This window comes from Larus michahellis, chromosome Z, assembly GCF_964199755.1.
Source record: "Larus michahellis chromosome Z, bLarMic1.1, whole genome shotgun sequence".
In the NCBI taxonomy this organism is placed as follows: domain Eukaryota; kingdom Metazoa; phylum Chordata; class Aves; order Charadriiformes; family Laridae; genus Larus; species Larus michahellis.
In genome coordinates, this window is record NC_133930.1 from 85,761,776 (window position 1) to 85,778,570 (window position 16,795).

General features: G+C 40.1%; 1 protein-coding gene across 1 annotated transcript in view; it reads right to left on the bottom strand.

The window, feature by feature from the left end:
* Nucleotides 1-4,938: 4,938 nt before the first annotated feature.
* KIAA0825 (KIAA0825 ortholog) overlaps nt 4,939-16,795 on the bottom strand; it is a 254,964-nt gene continuing 243,107 nt past the window's right edge. The window contains exon 22 of the mRNA XM_074569791.1: nt 4,939-7,178. Coding sequence (XP_074425892.1) covers nt 7,064-7,178 — 115 coding nt within the window. The 3' untranslated portion in view covers nt 4,939-7,063. The remainder of the gene's footprint in view (nt 7,179-16,795) is intronic.

A 16,795-nucleotide genomic window follows, 5' to 3' on the forward strand; every position in this document is an offset into this window, starting at 1 on the left:
TTAAATTTCACATTTATTAAATTTGTGGTTCTCTTAAGACTCCATATCATGTTGAGAAGGCATAGGCTTTATTGATATGTAAATAGGTGTGTGTAGGTTATGAACGCAGATGTGCTATGGTTTTCCAAGTGTAAATTAAAAGTTCAGAGAACTTAAAGGAAATGGGGCAAAATACATTAGTTTAAGTATAAAAACATAAATAACTCACAACATGCAATGCATACAAATGGCTCCCACTATCCCAGGTAACACAGGTAGCTTAGAACCATGGAAAAACACAGATTTTATAAAATGCATGTGCAATGTTAGGAGCAGAAGTGTTCAGGCAACCCTAAACATGAAATAATTACCCACAGAGGACCTACACTGCTTTAAGTCTGTATGACAGTTAGTCTAGAAAATGAATTATTTACCCATGTATAACTGAGCGCCAGCAATACCCACATTCTAAATGATAACAAAAATTAACGAGTAAGTTTTTCAAGGATGCCTGAAAGACAATATTGAGGTGGAAAACAAAACAGAGTCAAGAGATCACAAGAGCTATGCGATACTATTTCTTTATGAAGGCCAAATATCCAAAAGCTATTAGGCTTTTTACATAGAAAAAACAGATTATGGGACAAAAAAATAAAGTAGTTAGATATTAGATAATTACAAATTTACCAAAGTTTCTTGTGTAACCATATTTCTGTCCTCTAGTGAATTCATCTAGGGGCAAAATATATATGAACATGCCACTAAGTTATCATAAGGAACACACATGGGTGCATTGGTAATCACTCGTCAGGTGTTCTCTAATGACTGACTGCTTGTTTTACAAGAGTAATTTTAATCAATGGACTTATTTATTTGGAGACCTGAAAATAGATTATTTTTCTAAAAAGCTGTCCTGAAAAGAAAAAGACAAAGTTAAAGACAAAGTTATGTGCTGTTGCAGCAAACCTCCTCCACGAACAAAGTCTGAAGCCTGAGTTTGTCATGGCAGACCTGTCATGCTTTTTGAGCTAGTAACTGGAGAAGATCATACCTGTTGAATGTGATCACCATTATGTGGTTCTTTGCCTCATTTCTAGATAGAGAATGGATGTTACTCAGGGCTGTGTAGACACTGAGACTGTTGTCTGCTGGAGCTTGGATCAATTTACTGCAGAAGCTGGATAATGAGCTATTTCAACATTAAAACACTTTCTTCAGTAGGAGATATTACAAAGTAACTCCTCAGAGATCACAGAATCATAGAATCATAGGGTTGGCAGGGACCTCTGGAGATCACCCAGTCCCACCCCCTGCCAGAGCAGGGTCACCCAGAGCAGGTGGCACAGGAACGCGTCCAGGTGGGGTTGGAATGTCCCCAGAGTTGGAGACTCCCCCACCTCTCTGGGCAGCCTGTGCCAGGGCTCTGCCACCCTCACAGCAAAGAAGTTCCTCCTCATGTTGAGGTGGAACTTTCCATGCTCAAGTTTGTGCCCGTTGCCCCTTGTCCTGTCACTGAGCACCACTGAAAAGAGCCTGGCCCCATCCTCCTGACCCCCACCCTTTCAGTATTTATAAGTGTTGATAAGGTCCCTCCTCATCCATCTTTTTTCCAGACTGAAGAGACCCAAATCTGTCAGCCTTTCCTCATAAGAGCGGTGTTCCAGTCCCCTCAGCATCTTCATAGTCCTTACTACAAAGGTGCAGCCTGGTACAGCCTACTAACAGCTGAAGTTGTCATGGATCTAAAGGGTTTAATAGAACCGTAGAATTGTCTAGGTTGGAAGGGACCTTTAAGATCATTGAGTCCAACGATTACCCAAACCACCACTAAACCATGTCCCTCAGCACCACATCTACCCATCCTTTAAACACCTCCAGGGATGCTGACTCAACAACTTCCCTGGGCAGCCCGCAGGCTGTGGAATTGTGCAGATCAGTGAAAAATCACTGGTTCAGTAATCTGGATTTTACACCACCATTCTAGGAATGTACAAAAAGAGCAAAGTCAATTTAATCTGGTAGTCATCAAATTTGCACCAGCCATGACTTGAGTGGCTCCTTGTCAGCTTAGGTATAGTTGTCTACGAAATTTAGACATACAGTCTTAATTCAGATGATCACTTTATGTCATTAGTACTTGGCAATTGCCAGTTCTTCCTGAGACACTTGCTATAGAAACACTTCTCCAGGAAAAAGAAAAAAGGGTTTGGATTTATTTTTGTTTGTTTGCACGATTCACAGAATCACACAGAATCACAGAATGGTTTGGGTTGGAAGGGACCTTAAAGATCACCCAGTGCCACCCCCTGCCATGGGCAGGGACATCTCCCACCAGCCCAGGTTGCTCCAAGCCCCGTCCAACCTGGCCTTGAACCCCTCCAGGGATGGGGCAGCCACAGCTTCTCTGGGCAACCTGGGCCAGGGGCTCACCGCCCTCACAGCAAAGAATTTCTTCCTGATATCCAATCCAAATCTACCCTCTTTCAGTTTGAGGCCTTTACCCCATGTCCTTCGTTACACTCCCTGATAAAGAGCCCCTCCCCATCCCTCCTGTAGACCCCCTTTAGGGACTGAAGGGCCGCTATAAGGTCTCCCTGGAGCCTTCTTTTCTCCAGGCTGAACAACCCCAACTCTCCCAGCCTGCCCTCACAGCAGAGGGGCTCCAGCCCTTTGATCAATCTTCGTGGCCTCCGCTGGCCCTGCTCCAACAGGTCCATTTCCTTCTTGTGCTGAGGGCTCCAGAGCTGGACGCAGTACTCCAGGTGGGATCTCACCAGAGCAGAGGAGAGGGGCAGAATCACCTCCCTCAACCTGCTGACCTCCTTGCTTTTTAGACTGTTTTTTGTCATCTCTATATCATTGTTTCACTTGCTGCAATAACAGCTACCATTATTTAAAAGATGGGTAGATGTGGTGCTTAGAGATATGGTTTAGTGATGGGTTTTGTCAGACTTAGGTTGATGGTTGGACTCGATGATCTGAAAGGTCCCTTCCAACCTGGGCAATTCTATGATTCTATGAAATGCTGTTGCTAGAGAGAAGTCATGTGGTTCCTTCATCATTTTACTGATGAGTATTCTGAGGCCCTCAGTGATGCCCAACCTGTTCAAGACCTTGCATGCTTTTCTTGTACTGCCTGCCTGGCAGCGTCAGTCAGTTTAGTCTGCTTCCCAAGTCTTGGTGTCCACAGCCAGAGGAAAAAGCAAGCTCAACCTTTCACATTTCCCAGGCCTTACTCTTGAAATAGTTTTAGAGCTTCTCCTTCCACTCATACCACTGTTTAAAATATGGACAGTTATTACAAAGAAGCAGCTTTGCACCAGCCAGGACCTCCTTGAGATCTATACGCTCGCTTAGAAATCTCCCCATAGCCATCAAGTTGCTCTCCCATTTCATGCCTAATTGGGCAATGGGTCTAATTCCTCGGTCTTGCGACTGTTGCCTTGGAAGTTTCAATAGTGTCTGTCACTAAAAATGATTGCACGTATTTTTAAGGAGTTCCACAAAATAGTTTTGTATCAGCATATAATTGGTATCTTACTGTAGATAAGACTCAGTAGTATTTTGTGAAGACCTCCCAGCTGAGAGGGAAATGGAATATTTCAGACAGAGGAAGCTAATTGGAAGAAGCCAGCCTCATGCCTACCCTGCACTGCTGTGAGGATGTAGAGATGAATTAGAGAACATCCATTCGCCACCGTGCATATTTCCAGAACAAATAGCTTTGTTGCCTGTGGTGTCTACAAAAGCCCTCTCCTGGAATAAAGCAATATCTACGGGACACTGTTTGTCAGGACAGCAGTCACTAAAAGGCAGGGCTATGTCTGAATGCCTGTCTTTTCCCAAAATTCTCTCTCTCCTGTCTTTCTCCAGTTTCATTACTATTAATGCTATCTCAGTTTTGCCCTGCTTCTAATGTTATTAACTGCCTTTCCAAAGTAGCAAGATGTCAAGATTTGGAGCACTCTGAACTGGATACTGAATAAATGTAATTAGAGGTATTCCATGCCATGAAGTCTCCCATTTAAGCCTGTTTAGTAAAAAGGGTAAAATGTTAAATGAGAATTAGGTGTAAGCATTAATGATAATGCATAGTTACCTAGTTTCTGCTATCCAATCAATTCATTTCTTTACGTACAATAATTTCCTTTTAAGCTAAAGAGGACAGCTTTTGCCTATTCAGAAAGGTCTGTTGTCCACAACAGACTTTAATCCTGATTTTTGACGACCTTTGTAGGAGCACTTAACACGGTCAGATTGCAGAAGTCACGCAGCACAGAGCCCACACTGCGGCCAGCAAATCTGGTTCCTGTTGCCGTCATTGATTGAGGCCAAACGTAAATGTGAGATGTTACTGGATCAACAAGCAGTGACAAAGAGCCAGGACATAAAATACGCAAGGAAAACATTGCAGCTTTACGGACCCATCACTCCCCAAAATGAAATTAATCTTAAATCAATTTTAGAACAAGCAGAACTTTTTTAAGAATATAGAACTATTGTTCTATTAAGAAAACCCAAAGAAAGCAGCAATCTATTTCACAAGTGCTCCTGATTTTACACACCTTACCATGTAAAACTGATCAGGTCTTTCAAGTGTCTTTCATTTTTCTTCAATTAAGGGTTTAAGTTTAAAGTAAGCAGTCTTGATAAATTAATGGTGTGTTATTTAGCAATCTTAGTTATACAGCTCTTATTATTACTGTAATTTTATTGAACAAGTGTGAATGTTGCCAAAGTCTCTATTCAGCATAAGTGATGTTGCCAACATGATGTTCCTTTTGTACCCTGAAGGTCAGTTAATAGGATCACTAAATTGCCAACAAACCGAGCCCTGCTATTTCTCGGTAAGGATTGAGGGACAAGTTCAATTTCAGACAGACATTAGCTTGCATTCAGATACTCTAAAAGACATCGTATATGGAGAGAGGTTTGGGTAAGAAAAACATCCACATAAAATATTGTGCAAAGGTTCAGCTTTTATTCAGGCTAGTTATTCTGTCTTGTCAGCTCCACATTGGTAAAGATTATGAATACGCTCTTGCTAAGAAAGACGAAATTGCCCTGGTGCTACCCAGTGGGTTCCTGCTGCATTAATTTGGCAGAGAGAGAAGGGAGGAAGGGGCATAAAGAATTTCTTTTTTTAACATGACTGTTTACAGATTATTCCAGAACCAGGTGTGTTGTGAATTTAAAGGATAATAACCAGTTTGGAATAACTCCCCATATGGACATTCCTATTTCAGAGTAAGTGAGGGTTTTTATTCTGGGTTAGCTTATTTCACTTGCAAAGTTTATCCTATTCAGAATAAGTGTTTCCCAGAAGGGGAACTTTTTCACAAAAAGTATTTCAGCCAGTTTCACCGCATAGACAGAAATTCACTTTATGTGACTATACGAAAAGTTAATTATGTACAATAGATTTTGATAAAATAGCAAAGAATATTCTAAACTCCAGCTTTGCATTATTAGTATGGCTCGGAGCATGTGTGCCTCGTTTGTCAGAGTGCCGTGCCTGGCATCACAGGCAATCCCTGTAGCCATGTTTTAAGCCTTATGACCACAACTAGTCTTCAAAGGTGAAATACAAAGCAAAGAAAAATTGTTTTTACCCTTCATCACTTCTTTATGACCTGAAATGACTATACCAGCGGCAGAGGAAAAAGTCTGTTTTATTCTTAAAATAATATTTTTAGCATTTTTGAAGCGCTGGTGCCTCACAGCCCTTTTGTCGATGCGGCGTTGTAACAAGATCTTTGGAGATTTGTAAGATGCGGTGGTCCCCCATTTTAATTTTAAGTGGTCTGATATTTTATACGCATTATGAAAAAAAAAGAGGAATTAAAAGGAGGAAAAACTGCATTTCAGATTAGACCCTACAGCAGCCATCAGCTTTAGGGTTACCCATGATGCTGCTGAAGTCTTTAGGAAAAAAAAAGTGCCTTCCTCCTATTAAAAGGGTATGAGCTATGTCCGTAAGAGCATCTCTGAGAAGATGTGGTGGGAACAGGGATGGCTGCAGCTCAGATTCCAGCCTCAGCAAGAACTTGCCAGGGTCCTTCATCAGGCAGAGGAAAGAGTTCCCTTGGACTTCCAGTGCAAGAAGCAAACAGAAAAAATGAGGGATTATTTCTGTAGAGCTAAGGAAATATTAACCATACCTTCTATATAAAAAACATCGTTACAGTAGCCACCTAACTCAGCTATTTTTAGTCCTTAAGCAAGAACTTTTACTGAAAAGAAAAACATTTAATATTTCGAAAATCTGAATGTCAGAAGGGGCTTACTTTGAAAATGAAATTTTACTATATTTATCAGAAATGAATATTGCATTCTTTGTCATTTTCTCTTCCCAGTTCACTGTTCAGATAGTCCTTTGAGCGCTGCCTGTGAATAATTCTTTTAAATAAAAAGACGCTTCTCAAAACTTTAAGAGCTGTTAAAAGTTTCTCTCTAACGCATCTTTTAAGCCATAACATACGCTGGACGTCACGTTAGGATTTGCGAGGGCAATAAAGCTGATGCTTGGGGATAATGGCCAAGAACACTCATCGTGGAGCAACTCACAGGCGACTGCAGACCTATGGCCTATACCTGTCCTTTTTCATACATTTTGGGTGGTTTAATGCCAGGACTAGCTAGAACACAAGCATCAAAGCAGAGAAAAGGTCCTTGAGTGGCACCAATGTGGCCAGGCTCAGTCTGGCTCCAAATGGTCGACGGAAGCCGAGCGCGGGTGTCTGCTGAGCACGTGCCCCAGGTCGCATTGCTTTCAGAGTGAGTTTTATCCTTTTAAAACAGCTCCTGGTTTGTCATTCTGGTTTATGCCTCCGCAGGACCGAGATGCGCCCTCCTTGTTTTGTGACACTGACATTTGCAGATATTGTTGCTCGTCTTAACGCCTGTGTGAACAATTGCTGCCTGGATGGGGTGACTAGACAATAACAGGGGAACGTTCTTTAGTTTAAAACTCCTACTCAAGATATATATTCCCGAGCTTTCTAGTCCTGTCAGTTATAACTAAGCCATTAAGTTAATCATGTTGAATTCAGAAAAAGGTGCTACCCGAAACCTGTCAAAGTAATTATTCTTCTTTATCCTCTGAGGTAGGAGTGCTCTGTGTCAAATAAACATTTTTTAAGTGTTCCACCATAACTTTCTCCTCATCTTCAAGATCTGCACCTTCTTTCATCTCCCACCTGAAAGAAAAATAACTTTTAATTAATTTACATATCTTCAACCAGTCTTGCTAGAGCAAGCAAGTCAGTACAAAACTCATTACTATCAATTAATTGCCCCCCCCCCAGCAGGAAGGTACACCAGTTGAGATTGCTGGACCATACAAAATACAACCACCAAAAATCTTGCCCCACACAACTGGCACGGCTGTGAGGCACTTTTGACTCAAATTGTCAAAACTACCACAAAATCTTACTTATATTTATTACGATAGTACTTTCTTTTTCTGCTTTATATGATGCACGTCGTAGCGTCATATAAAGCCTTGTAAAATGAGCAGAGAAAAGTGGAAGAGCTAACAAGCTCTCAACACTCCGTCAGTTTCCAGTGAAAACTCACATGGCCCTTGACGTCCAACCCAAATATTTAATGTGAATGGTCATCATTCCCTTGCAGTGACAATATTGTGTTACAAAATGCCACAGAACTGACGGGCTATTTGTTCCTTTAACCATCAGGTACACCTGTCACACCAAGAAATAAACAACATATCAGATGCTTCCCTTCCTCCATGTGAATACTCAATTCTAGTTTAGGATAAAGTCCTATTTACCATTACAACTGAAAAATTGAAAAAGTAAAAGAATATGGAGATGATTTTGATTTTCTGTAGTAGCTAATTAAATATAAACCCTTAAGAGTCACACAGTATTCCCTTGCAGAAAATCAGGATAATAAACGCAGAAATACTGCTGATACATAGCCTGTTAAACTTCGTATCACTCTAATTATGCCTACATAATGCTCAGTAAAGTGGGCCTATCTCTTTTACAAATTTTGAGGATATTTAAGAGTTTGATATCCCTTTAATATTAATCTCTTTCTGTTCTAAGTAGATAACAAAGCGTAGGCTCCCAGTTCAGACCAGCTGAAGACCAAAGGTAAAGCATGAATACTGAATACAGAAATCATATTCTCAAGTATTAAATCCAGTAGATTATAAGTGAGCCATAGGATGATCCTGTAAAGTAGGGGCCATGTAGAGGAGCAGCAGAACAAAACCTGCTTTAGGAAACCCATGTCAGGAGCAATACTTCAATCCTGTCCCCATACTTGTTTGGTCCTCATCCCGACTGTGAAAAGCAGATGCCATATACATGTTTGGAGTGGTGAATAAATCAAATATGATACAGAACGGTGGGAAGAGCATGTTGCATTCATCATATTTGCAAAACGAGGACAATCGTCACTGTCAGTAGAGCATGGCATGCACTCTTTAGAATCACAGAACGTGTTGGGTTGGAAGGGACCTCTAAAGCCCACCTAGTCCAACCCCCTGCAGTCAGCAGGGACATCTTTAACTAGATCAGGTTGCTCAGAGCCCCATCCAGCCTGGCCTTGAATGTCTCCAGGGATGGGGCCTCCACCACCTCTCTGGGCAACCTGGGCCAGTGTCTCACCACCCTCAGTGTAAACAACTTCTTCCTAATGTCTGATCTAACCCTGCCCTGCTCGAGTTTAAACCATTGCCCCTCGTCCTGTCGCTACATGCTCTTGCCAACATGAACTGTACATAGAACTGTATTTAAGAGCTTACTAAAACCAGAAAAAGAACAAGTGCTCTGTAGTAAAATCTGATCGTTAAAATACAGTTAGGAAAAATATATTCAATGAACATGTATAAATTAGCATATATCCATCATACCTCTACCTTAAAAACTGAATCTGACAACCCACATTACTGCCTGGCGTGAAGAAGTATCAGAACAAGCAAAGCATACTATGAATAAAATTATAAACACCGAATGTCCACGATCAAAGTTTTGCAATAATTAACTTCCTATTAGTCCACTCATGTATGACTACCAGCGTACTTAAGCTTATTTGAATCCTAACATTAGGTACAATTAATGGCTGTTATATCTGTCTGCTTTATTCTCTGGTTTATGATATGTTGATAAAATCTGGCTGTATCAGCCCTCAGCTCAGTTACTTTTGCAAACATCCCAGGTGAAGGCTGTTACAGAGGGTGACTGGTTTCCCTTTTTCCTTTTGCTAATGTACCAAGGAGCCTCCTCAAACCTAGGGAGAAGTCGTGCAAGCCTTAATTTGAATTTATGGTCCTCAGAGTCATTCCAAAACACCACTTTACCAGTCCAATTGATTCATTTTAATTAATTTGATTTGTTGCATTATTTTTGAGTAGAGGAGCTGTTTGCTCAGAAGGGTGACAACTGAAAATGCTAAATGGAATACATTCAAAACAGTTATTGCTGGAGGTATAACAGAAATCTAGCAGTCTTGGCTAATGGAAGCTTAACAATAAATCAGCAGATTCCTTTTAAAGACAGTGACTTCATACTTGTCAGCACATTTCATTGAATCTTTAACGTTAGTGTTGGTAAAAATCTTCAATGTCATCCAGTTTGGACATTCTTTAGTGTTCACTTTATAACAAGTTATTACTAATACATTACATTATCATTTTATCAAAAAGTAGTCTATTTTTAAAGCATTTAAGCAGGTCCAATGAGGATAAGAATGTCTTCTATGCATTTGCTTAACAGTATCCATGAATTAAAGATCTATGAAATGAGCTTGACAAACACCCGGTCCCTCATCTAATTTAGAAATTTCTCCACACTTATGCTTAAAGTCTGGGGACAATATTGTTTTTTAAAAGACTACTGGACAGTAGGCAAGAAGACCACAATGTATCCGCGCTGTTCTAAATGGGCTGTGAAATCAGGTGTTTGTGTTCAAGTGGAAAAAAAGTCGACATTTACTATTCAAAAATTTGTCCAAAATGGAGCATGTTTTTACTAGCATATCTACAATGTGTGATAATTGTTTTGGCAATAGTAATTGGTACAAATCCAACTAGCCAGTTCAAGTAATGTGAATGTGAATGAAATTACCAGCACGAATTACTTTCAAAATGCAAGCTTCATCAGCTGAACAGCCAACCTGCGCACCTCTGTGGTTTCAAATTATTAGTAATGTAACTCTTAGAGAAAATTTCCAAATAGATAGGTGGCATATATTTTTTTTTCCTCTGGCTTTATCTTAAACTATTAAATAAAATCAGCATTTCTAAAGGCTAATGGAATTATTTGAACCAATCCATCATATCACTATCTACATTTTGCTCAGCGCTCCTATAACCATAGGAAGATGACTCCGAGAGTCCAGAAAGCTCAACTTTCAATATATTCTTCATATTTAAAAGAAATCATATGTTTAGAATAAAATTCCATCACCTTTCTAATCTGTAGGGTAGTGTTGCATGTTTTCAGGCCAATAGGCCAATATTACTTATGTACTTACAGAACTAAACATTTGAAATATGTTTTCAAAATATGCTGAAATGTCAAATAATGTGGATGATAACGCAGATGCGTTCACCTGAAGTGAACTGCCTAAAAACTTTTCTCTGTATGCCGTTCCTTTCTGTGTTGCATGTGGTTGATCAAAGGAAAAAAAACCCAAAACCCTAACAGTATATTCTTCAGATAGATCCAGCAAAACACGTCAGCACACATAAATACAGGAATCACTGAAGTTTTCTGCTGGTCAGCCAAGACCTCGGATCATGAGGTCAAAGAGGATAACAAGCACTGGGAGGGCTTCTGTTTCTCCTCATAAATATGAGGCAAGAGAGGAAGAAGTCTTGGCTTGCACATCCACAAGCTAACAGAGTGCAAGAGGAGAAGGATTCAGTGCCCCAGGAAGATCTAGCGATTCCAGCTCAGGTTTCCTTATCACTGTATCCATGTGCTATTCTTGCATATAATTAGCATCAATACATCCATTAATATAAATGGGTATATAGGACTACGTTTTGTGATACTTTTGTCTTTCCACTATAGTGAAATATAAAAGGTAAAGGAACAGTAAACATCTTTGCAAAGATGCAGAGGAAAATATTCTTCTCTGCATCTTTTAAAAAGGATACCGGACATTTTAGCAGGGCTGGATTGCATACATGGTGATACATTTGCTGCTGTGATTTTCTATTGCAATAGTGCATATATTTTGTAAAAAAAAGACCTATTCCCATGAAGGCACCTTTTGACAACCATAATAGATACTCCATATTACATTTAGGTGCTTGTTACAGATCAAAAGGAAGTATAGGCAGTTGACACCAAAGCAGTAGTATATAAAATCAGAAATAAACCACATACAGTAGTACGCATATAGGGATTGGAAGACCCAGGGAACTGGAAGACCTGGGGAGCTACCGGGTGGTCATCTCTGTGCCCAGCAAGGTCGCAGAGCAGATCCTCCTGGAAACTCTGCTAAGGCACATGGAAAGTAAGGAGATGATCAGTGACAGACAGTGTGTTGTCACTAAGGGTAAATCGTGTCTGACAAATTGTGTGGCCTCCATGATGGGGTTACAGCATTGGTGGATAAGGGAAGAGCAACTGACATCATCTAACTTGACTTGTGCAAAGCATTTGACACTGTCCTGCATGAGAGACATGGATTTGACTGATGGACCACTTGCAGGATAAGGAATTGGCTGGATGGCCACACTCAGAGTTGCTGTCAATGGCTCAATGTCCAAGTAGCAACCAGTGACGAGGGGTCTTCCTCAGGGGTTGGTACTGGGACCAGTACAATTTAATATCCTTGCTGTTGATGTGGATGTTGGGATTGAGTACACCCTCAGCCTCATTAGCCAACAACAAGCTGTGTGGTGCGGTCGACACTCTGGAGGGAAGGGATGCCATCCAGAGGGAGCTGGACAGACTTGATAGGTGAGCCCATGCCAACCTTATAAAGTTCAACAAGGCCAAGTGCAAGGTCCTGCACGTGGGTCGGGGCAATCCCAAGCACAAATACAGGCTGGGCAGAGAATGGATGGAGAGCAGTCCTGAGGAGAAGGACTTGGGACTTTGGGGTGTTGATTGATGAGAAGCTCAACATAAGCTGGCAACGTGTGCTTGCAGCCTAGAAAATCCAACCACATCCTGGGATGCATCAAAAGAACCATGGCCAGCAGGTTGAGGGAAGTGATTCTGCCCCTCTGCTCCGGTCTGGTGAGACCCCACCTGGAGTACTGTGTCCAGCTCTGGAGCCCTCAGCACAAGAAGGACATGGACCTGTTGGGGCAGGGCCAGAGGAGGCCACAAAGATGATCAAAGATGCTGGGATGGCTGGAGCCCCTCTGCTGGGAGGACAGGCTGAGAGAGCTGGGGGGTTCAGCCTGGAGCAGAGAAGGCTCCGAGGAGACCTTCCAGCCCTTTCCAGTCCCTAAAGGGGCTCCAGGAAAGCTGGGGAGGGGCTCTGGAGCAGGGAGGGGAGCCATGGGACGAGGGGGGAGGGTTTTACACTGAAAGGGGGAGATTGAGATGAGATCTGAGGCACAAGTTCTTCGGTGTGAGGGCGGTGAGCCCCTGGCCCAGGCTGCCCAGAGAAGCTGTGGCTGCCCCATCCCTGGAGGGGTTCAAGGCCAGGTTGGACGGGGCTTGGAGCAACCTGGGCTGGTGGGAGGTGTCCCTGCCCAGGGCAGGGGGTGGCACTGGGTGGGCTTTAAGGTCCCCTCCAACTCTAATCATTCTACGATTCTATGATTACCAAAAGTGACACAGATTTTACCTGTAGCAGATTGCCAGATTTTAAGAAGTTTCATTAACAAGTTTACTTTAATAGATACTCTTTGATTAATTACTAAATTTTTTTATTATAGTTCATTAGTTATAACACATGTGTAAAGATTAGAGGGAAAAATATGTAAAAAATTATAAGGAAGAATAAACATGAACAAAATTGAAATAAAATGTAAGAATACTTTTCACCTCATATGCATTTTGAATTTTGAAAAATCTCCTTATTTGTATTATTTGAGGGACTAATTATGCCCTTTTTTAAAACTTATACAAAACAATGTCTAAAAAGTGAACAGTTCACAGAAAGGATCATCCTAATATAATATTTTACGTATTGCTAATAGTGCTTATGTAGTATTTTGATATCTATTGAATTTCCTAATGTCTTGAAAAACATTACACCGCACATAACTCTACAGAATTAAGAAAAAAAAGAAACCAATGACACCATTGTTATTTCCTATGGAAAAGCTAATATGTTTTTGTTGGCAAATAATGAAACATTAACTGTACAGCTGTACATGAGGTGGCTGAAAATACGCATTTCCTTATTAACAGATATATGTAATAGTTGCTATGTATCAAAAAATAGCAATGTATTTGATGCTGAGCTAAGAAGATGACATAATTCACATCTAATCTAAATCAGACACAGACAGTGCCATTCAAACATCCTAACATGGGTAAATATTCAGACTTCAAGCACCGCAAGCTCTTAAGCTTATCTATTTTTAATGTGGTGAATTACCACTGGAAAGCTTTACAGACACACTATTTTCAAGTGCAGTTTTGATAAAAAGAGTGAGCACAAGTAGAGAAGGTCTTTTTTTTTTTGCCAAGTATTATGAAAGAAGGAAAGAGTGGGAAAAGAACACAAAAAAGGTGCTTAAACTTAGCTTATGTTCCCTTTTATCTCTATGTGATTTAAGAATTGTTTCATGTAATTTACATGAAAACATTTTCCACATATTCATCCTCAATTTCTTCCACAAACTGTTTTGCTGTAATTTTCTAACTTCTGTCTAAATGCACTTATTTGTAAATAACGCTATAAACTGAAGGAGGCAAAAGAAAGCAATAGTTTGTGCATAAACAACTAATTGATGCAATTTTGCGAAATTGAGATGAAATTCATCCCATTGTTTAATAGGTGCAGATTTTCCGCACGGGACTTAACCCTAATATGAGCTGCCAGCTGTGGCCTATTCTCGTACATCATGTGCTTGCAGCTGTGGAGCCCTCCCGGCTCAGTCGGTCCTGGGGTCCATCTCTGTTTCAAGTGTATTTTTCACATGCAAGTGCTTTCTGTAGCCTTTTAAACTTGAGCAGACGTGAAACGATCAATTTCATTTTCTTAAAAAAGGTCTTCATACATGTCCTTACATGTGCTCCTTGTAGAATCGTTATGGTAAATATTATTAGCGGCTTGATGAAGACGAGACAGACCCTTTTTTTGCCAGCCGTTGACAGAGAAATAAGAACGTGACAAAGCAGGCATGGAGCAGAGACAGGTGTTTGGGTGTTTTGATGTTTTAGTTTTTGCCTTTTGGAACCTCCACACCAGTTACAAGCCATCATCACACATCCTACTCTCATACCTGTGCAGGACCGTCACTGAATTCAAACACCCTTGTTTGAAACAACCGTTATCCCTTTGTACGACATTACATTGGCATATTTATATTCCATTTATACCATATATAGATAGAAAATATGTAGACTTTGGAATTTTTGTATAGATCTTGAGATTTCTTATGATAAGCCAATACATTTAAATTTAAATTTACAGGTAAATGCATATTTTAAACCAAACTAATCTTATACACTTAAATGTATTAGAATACTGCCAATAAAGTCAGTAGTGTTCTCTACACTGAGCTGCAATGGGTAGAGAAATCATGCACTTAAATAAAATATAGTATCTTGCTACCAGCTCATGGAGCATTTTAACGATTTACCTTTTTGCTTCCCAACGTTCATGAGAGACACAGCTGTGGATTAAGCTCTTGCAGGCAGTGAAACAATTGTTTCATCAATGTCTAGCATGTTATACTTCACCATGAGACACGAGATCTCAGCAGCTGGTACCTTGTTTGCCATTTTTAAGTAATAGAAGAATATACATCTCTGTAAGTTTCACTTCATATTTCAGCTGTAAATGCACTTTTTGTAACATGAGAAATCATAGACTGTGAAATGCATTTCACATCAATGTGGGATGGCCAACTACATCCAATATTTGTCCATAATCTCCAGTTCGGAAAAATCTTTCCATTTCTACGTGGGGTAATGTTTTATTTTTTTAATGGTAGTATTAAATTAAAAGGGAAGTCTCTGGTAGTTTATCAGACTGCTTTTGGTTAAAATAATTTATTAAAGACTCTGACTAACATTTTAACTGCTTAAATATTAGCCATTCAAAAAAGGTCTGCTTTGTTTCAGTCATTTGTGTAGTAATCTTCCCAGATTTTTTAATCTCTCTTTAATCTATCTACTAAACACATACTCCCCTGCAGGGCATGAAAAAAAGAGGGGGGTGGGCAGCCACCAAATACACAACTACTGCCCTGTTGAACAAGACCCAGAGGAACAATGTGATGCATTTAAAGGTTCTCGTAGAGATATTCACCCTGAAATCACATCAGCTGGGACAACATGTCTATGTCTACCCAATGCAAAACAGTTCACTTGTCTTTCTTCCTCCAAAAGAGACAATATCCCCTCACAGTGGAAAGTTCTATTTCTTTCAGGACGATCTATGTGAAAATCAATGTCCTTCATCATATTCAGAAATAAATTGAACCTGAAAATTTCAATACAATTTTGCCAAATTCCTCTCTCTTACATATACACAAACACCATGAAAAATGCCCTTCCAGAATTTTCCCAATCAATAAAATGAATTCATTTATTTCCTAGAGGATATGGAGGAAGACGCCGTGAGAATTATTGTTTATGTTTTTAATTATCTATATGCCGCAAGAATGGAAGCGAGGGAAAAAAATGAAAGGAAGACAAAGCTATAAGGGATCAACAGAGTTATGCTCCTACTTCCAAAGAGCAAACCAAAAGAAGAGAGAGACCGTACTTCAACGTGCTGAAGAAATCAGTACATGGGAAACATTTTGGAAAGTATGTCATGAGAAGAGAAGAGAAGAGAATAGAGCTCTGACTCACAGGTTAACCTGTCCCAGCTATGAAGTTAAGACATTAGAAGGATATTTAAGAAGTTTTGAACTGAAATAGAAACTTCACAACCGTTGGACTAAAATGATGAAAGACCCTTTTCCAGGGCGAGAAGACAGCTACGAAGGATGTTGTCAAGGGCAGCGGAAGGCACACAGCAAAAATTTCAGAAGCTTTCCAGCTGCAATAAGAAAGGAGAGGTAATATTTACCCAGCCTCCCTGTTATTGGTGTTTGCTGTCCCACATCCTTGAAAAACGGTGAATCAAGCCTCACAGACACCAAGCCATCAGTTACAGACAGTGGGAACATGCTGTAACAGGATGAAGCTTTCTCTTAGGTCTTTTTTTAATTTAAACTTTTTCGTTCACAATTTACACGGTAGAAAATAGGAATGATCTATATATATCCTCAACATTTCAGTTGGTTCTCTTAAAAAAATCATTAAGTTAAATTTCCATTTTTCAGTGCATTCTTACAACTCCTTCTTAACTGCATAGCTTTAAATAATGGACATTTCAGAGAATTAGGCTCATGCTGTCCCAGCTTTGTTGAAGCTGTCACCGCGTCTTTTTCTGCAGATAGGCCAGTCTGTTAGGTTTCTGATGTCTCTTTAGTTTTATTTTCAGTTTTCTGAGATTTCTTGTTTTATACACAACTTGTATGCTGCTCCTCTGGGTCCAACGCCACATACATCACAACAATGTTGATGTCATAGTTAGTGTCTCAAAAATCGGAAAGATGCTCTTAATAAAGGTTTGATAACATATTTCAAATATATATGCATATGCTATACCTATATATATACATACATACATACATACATATACTCAT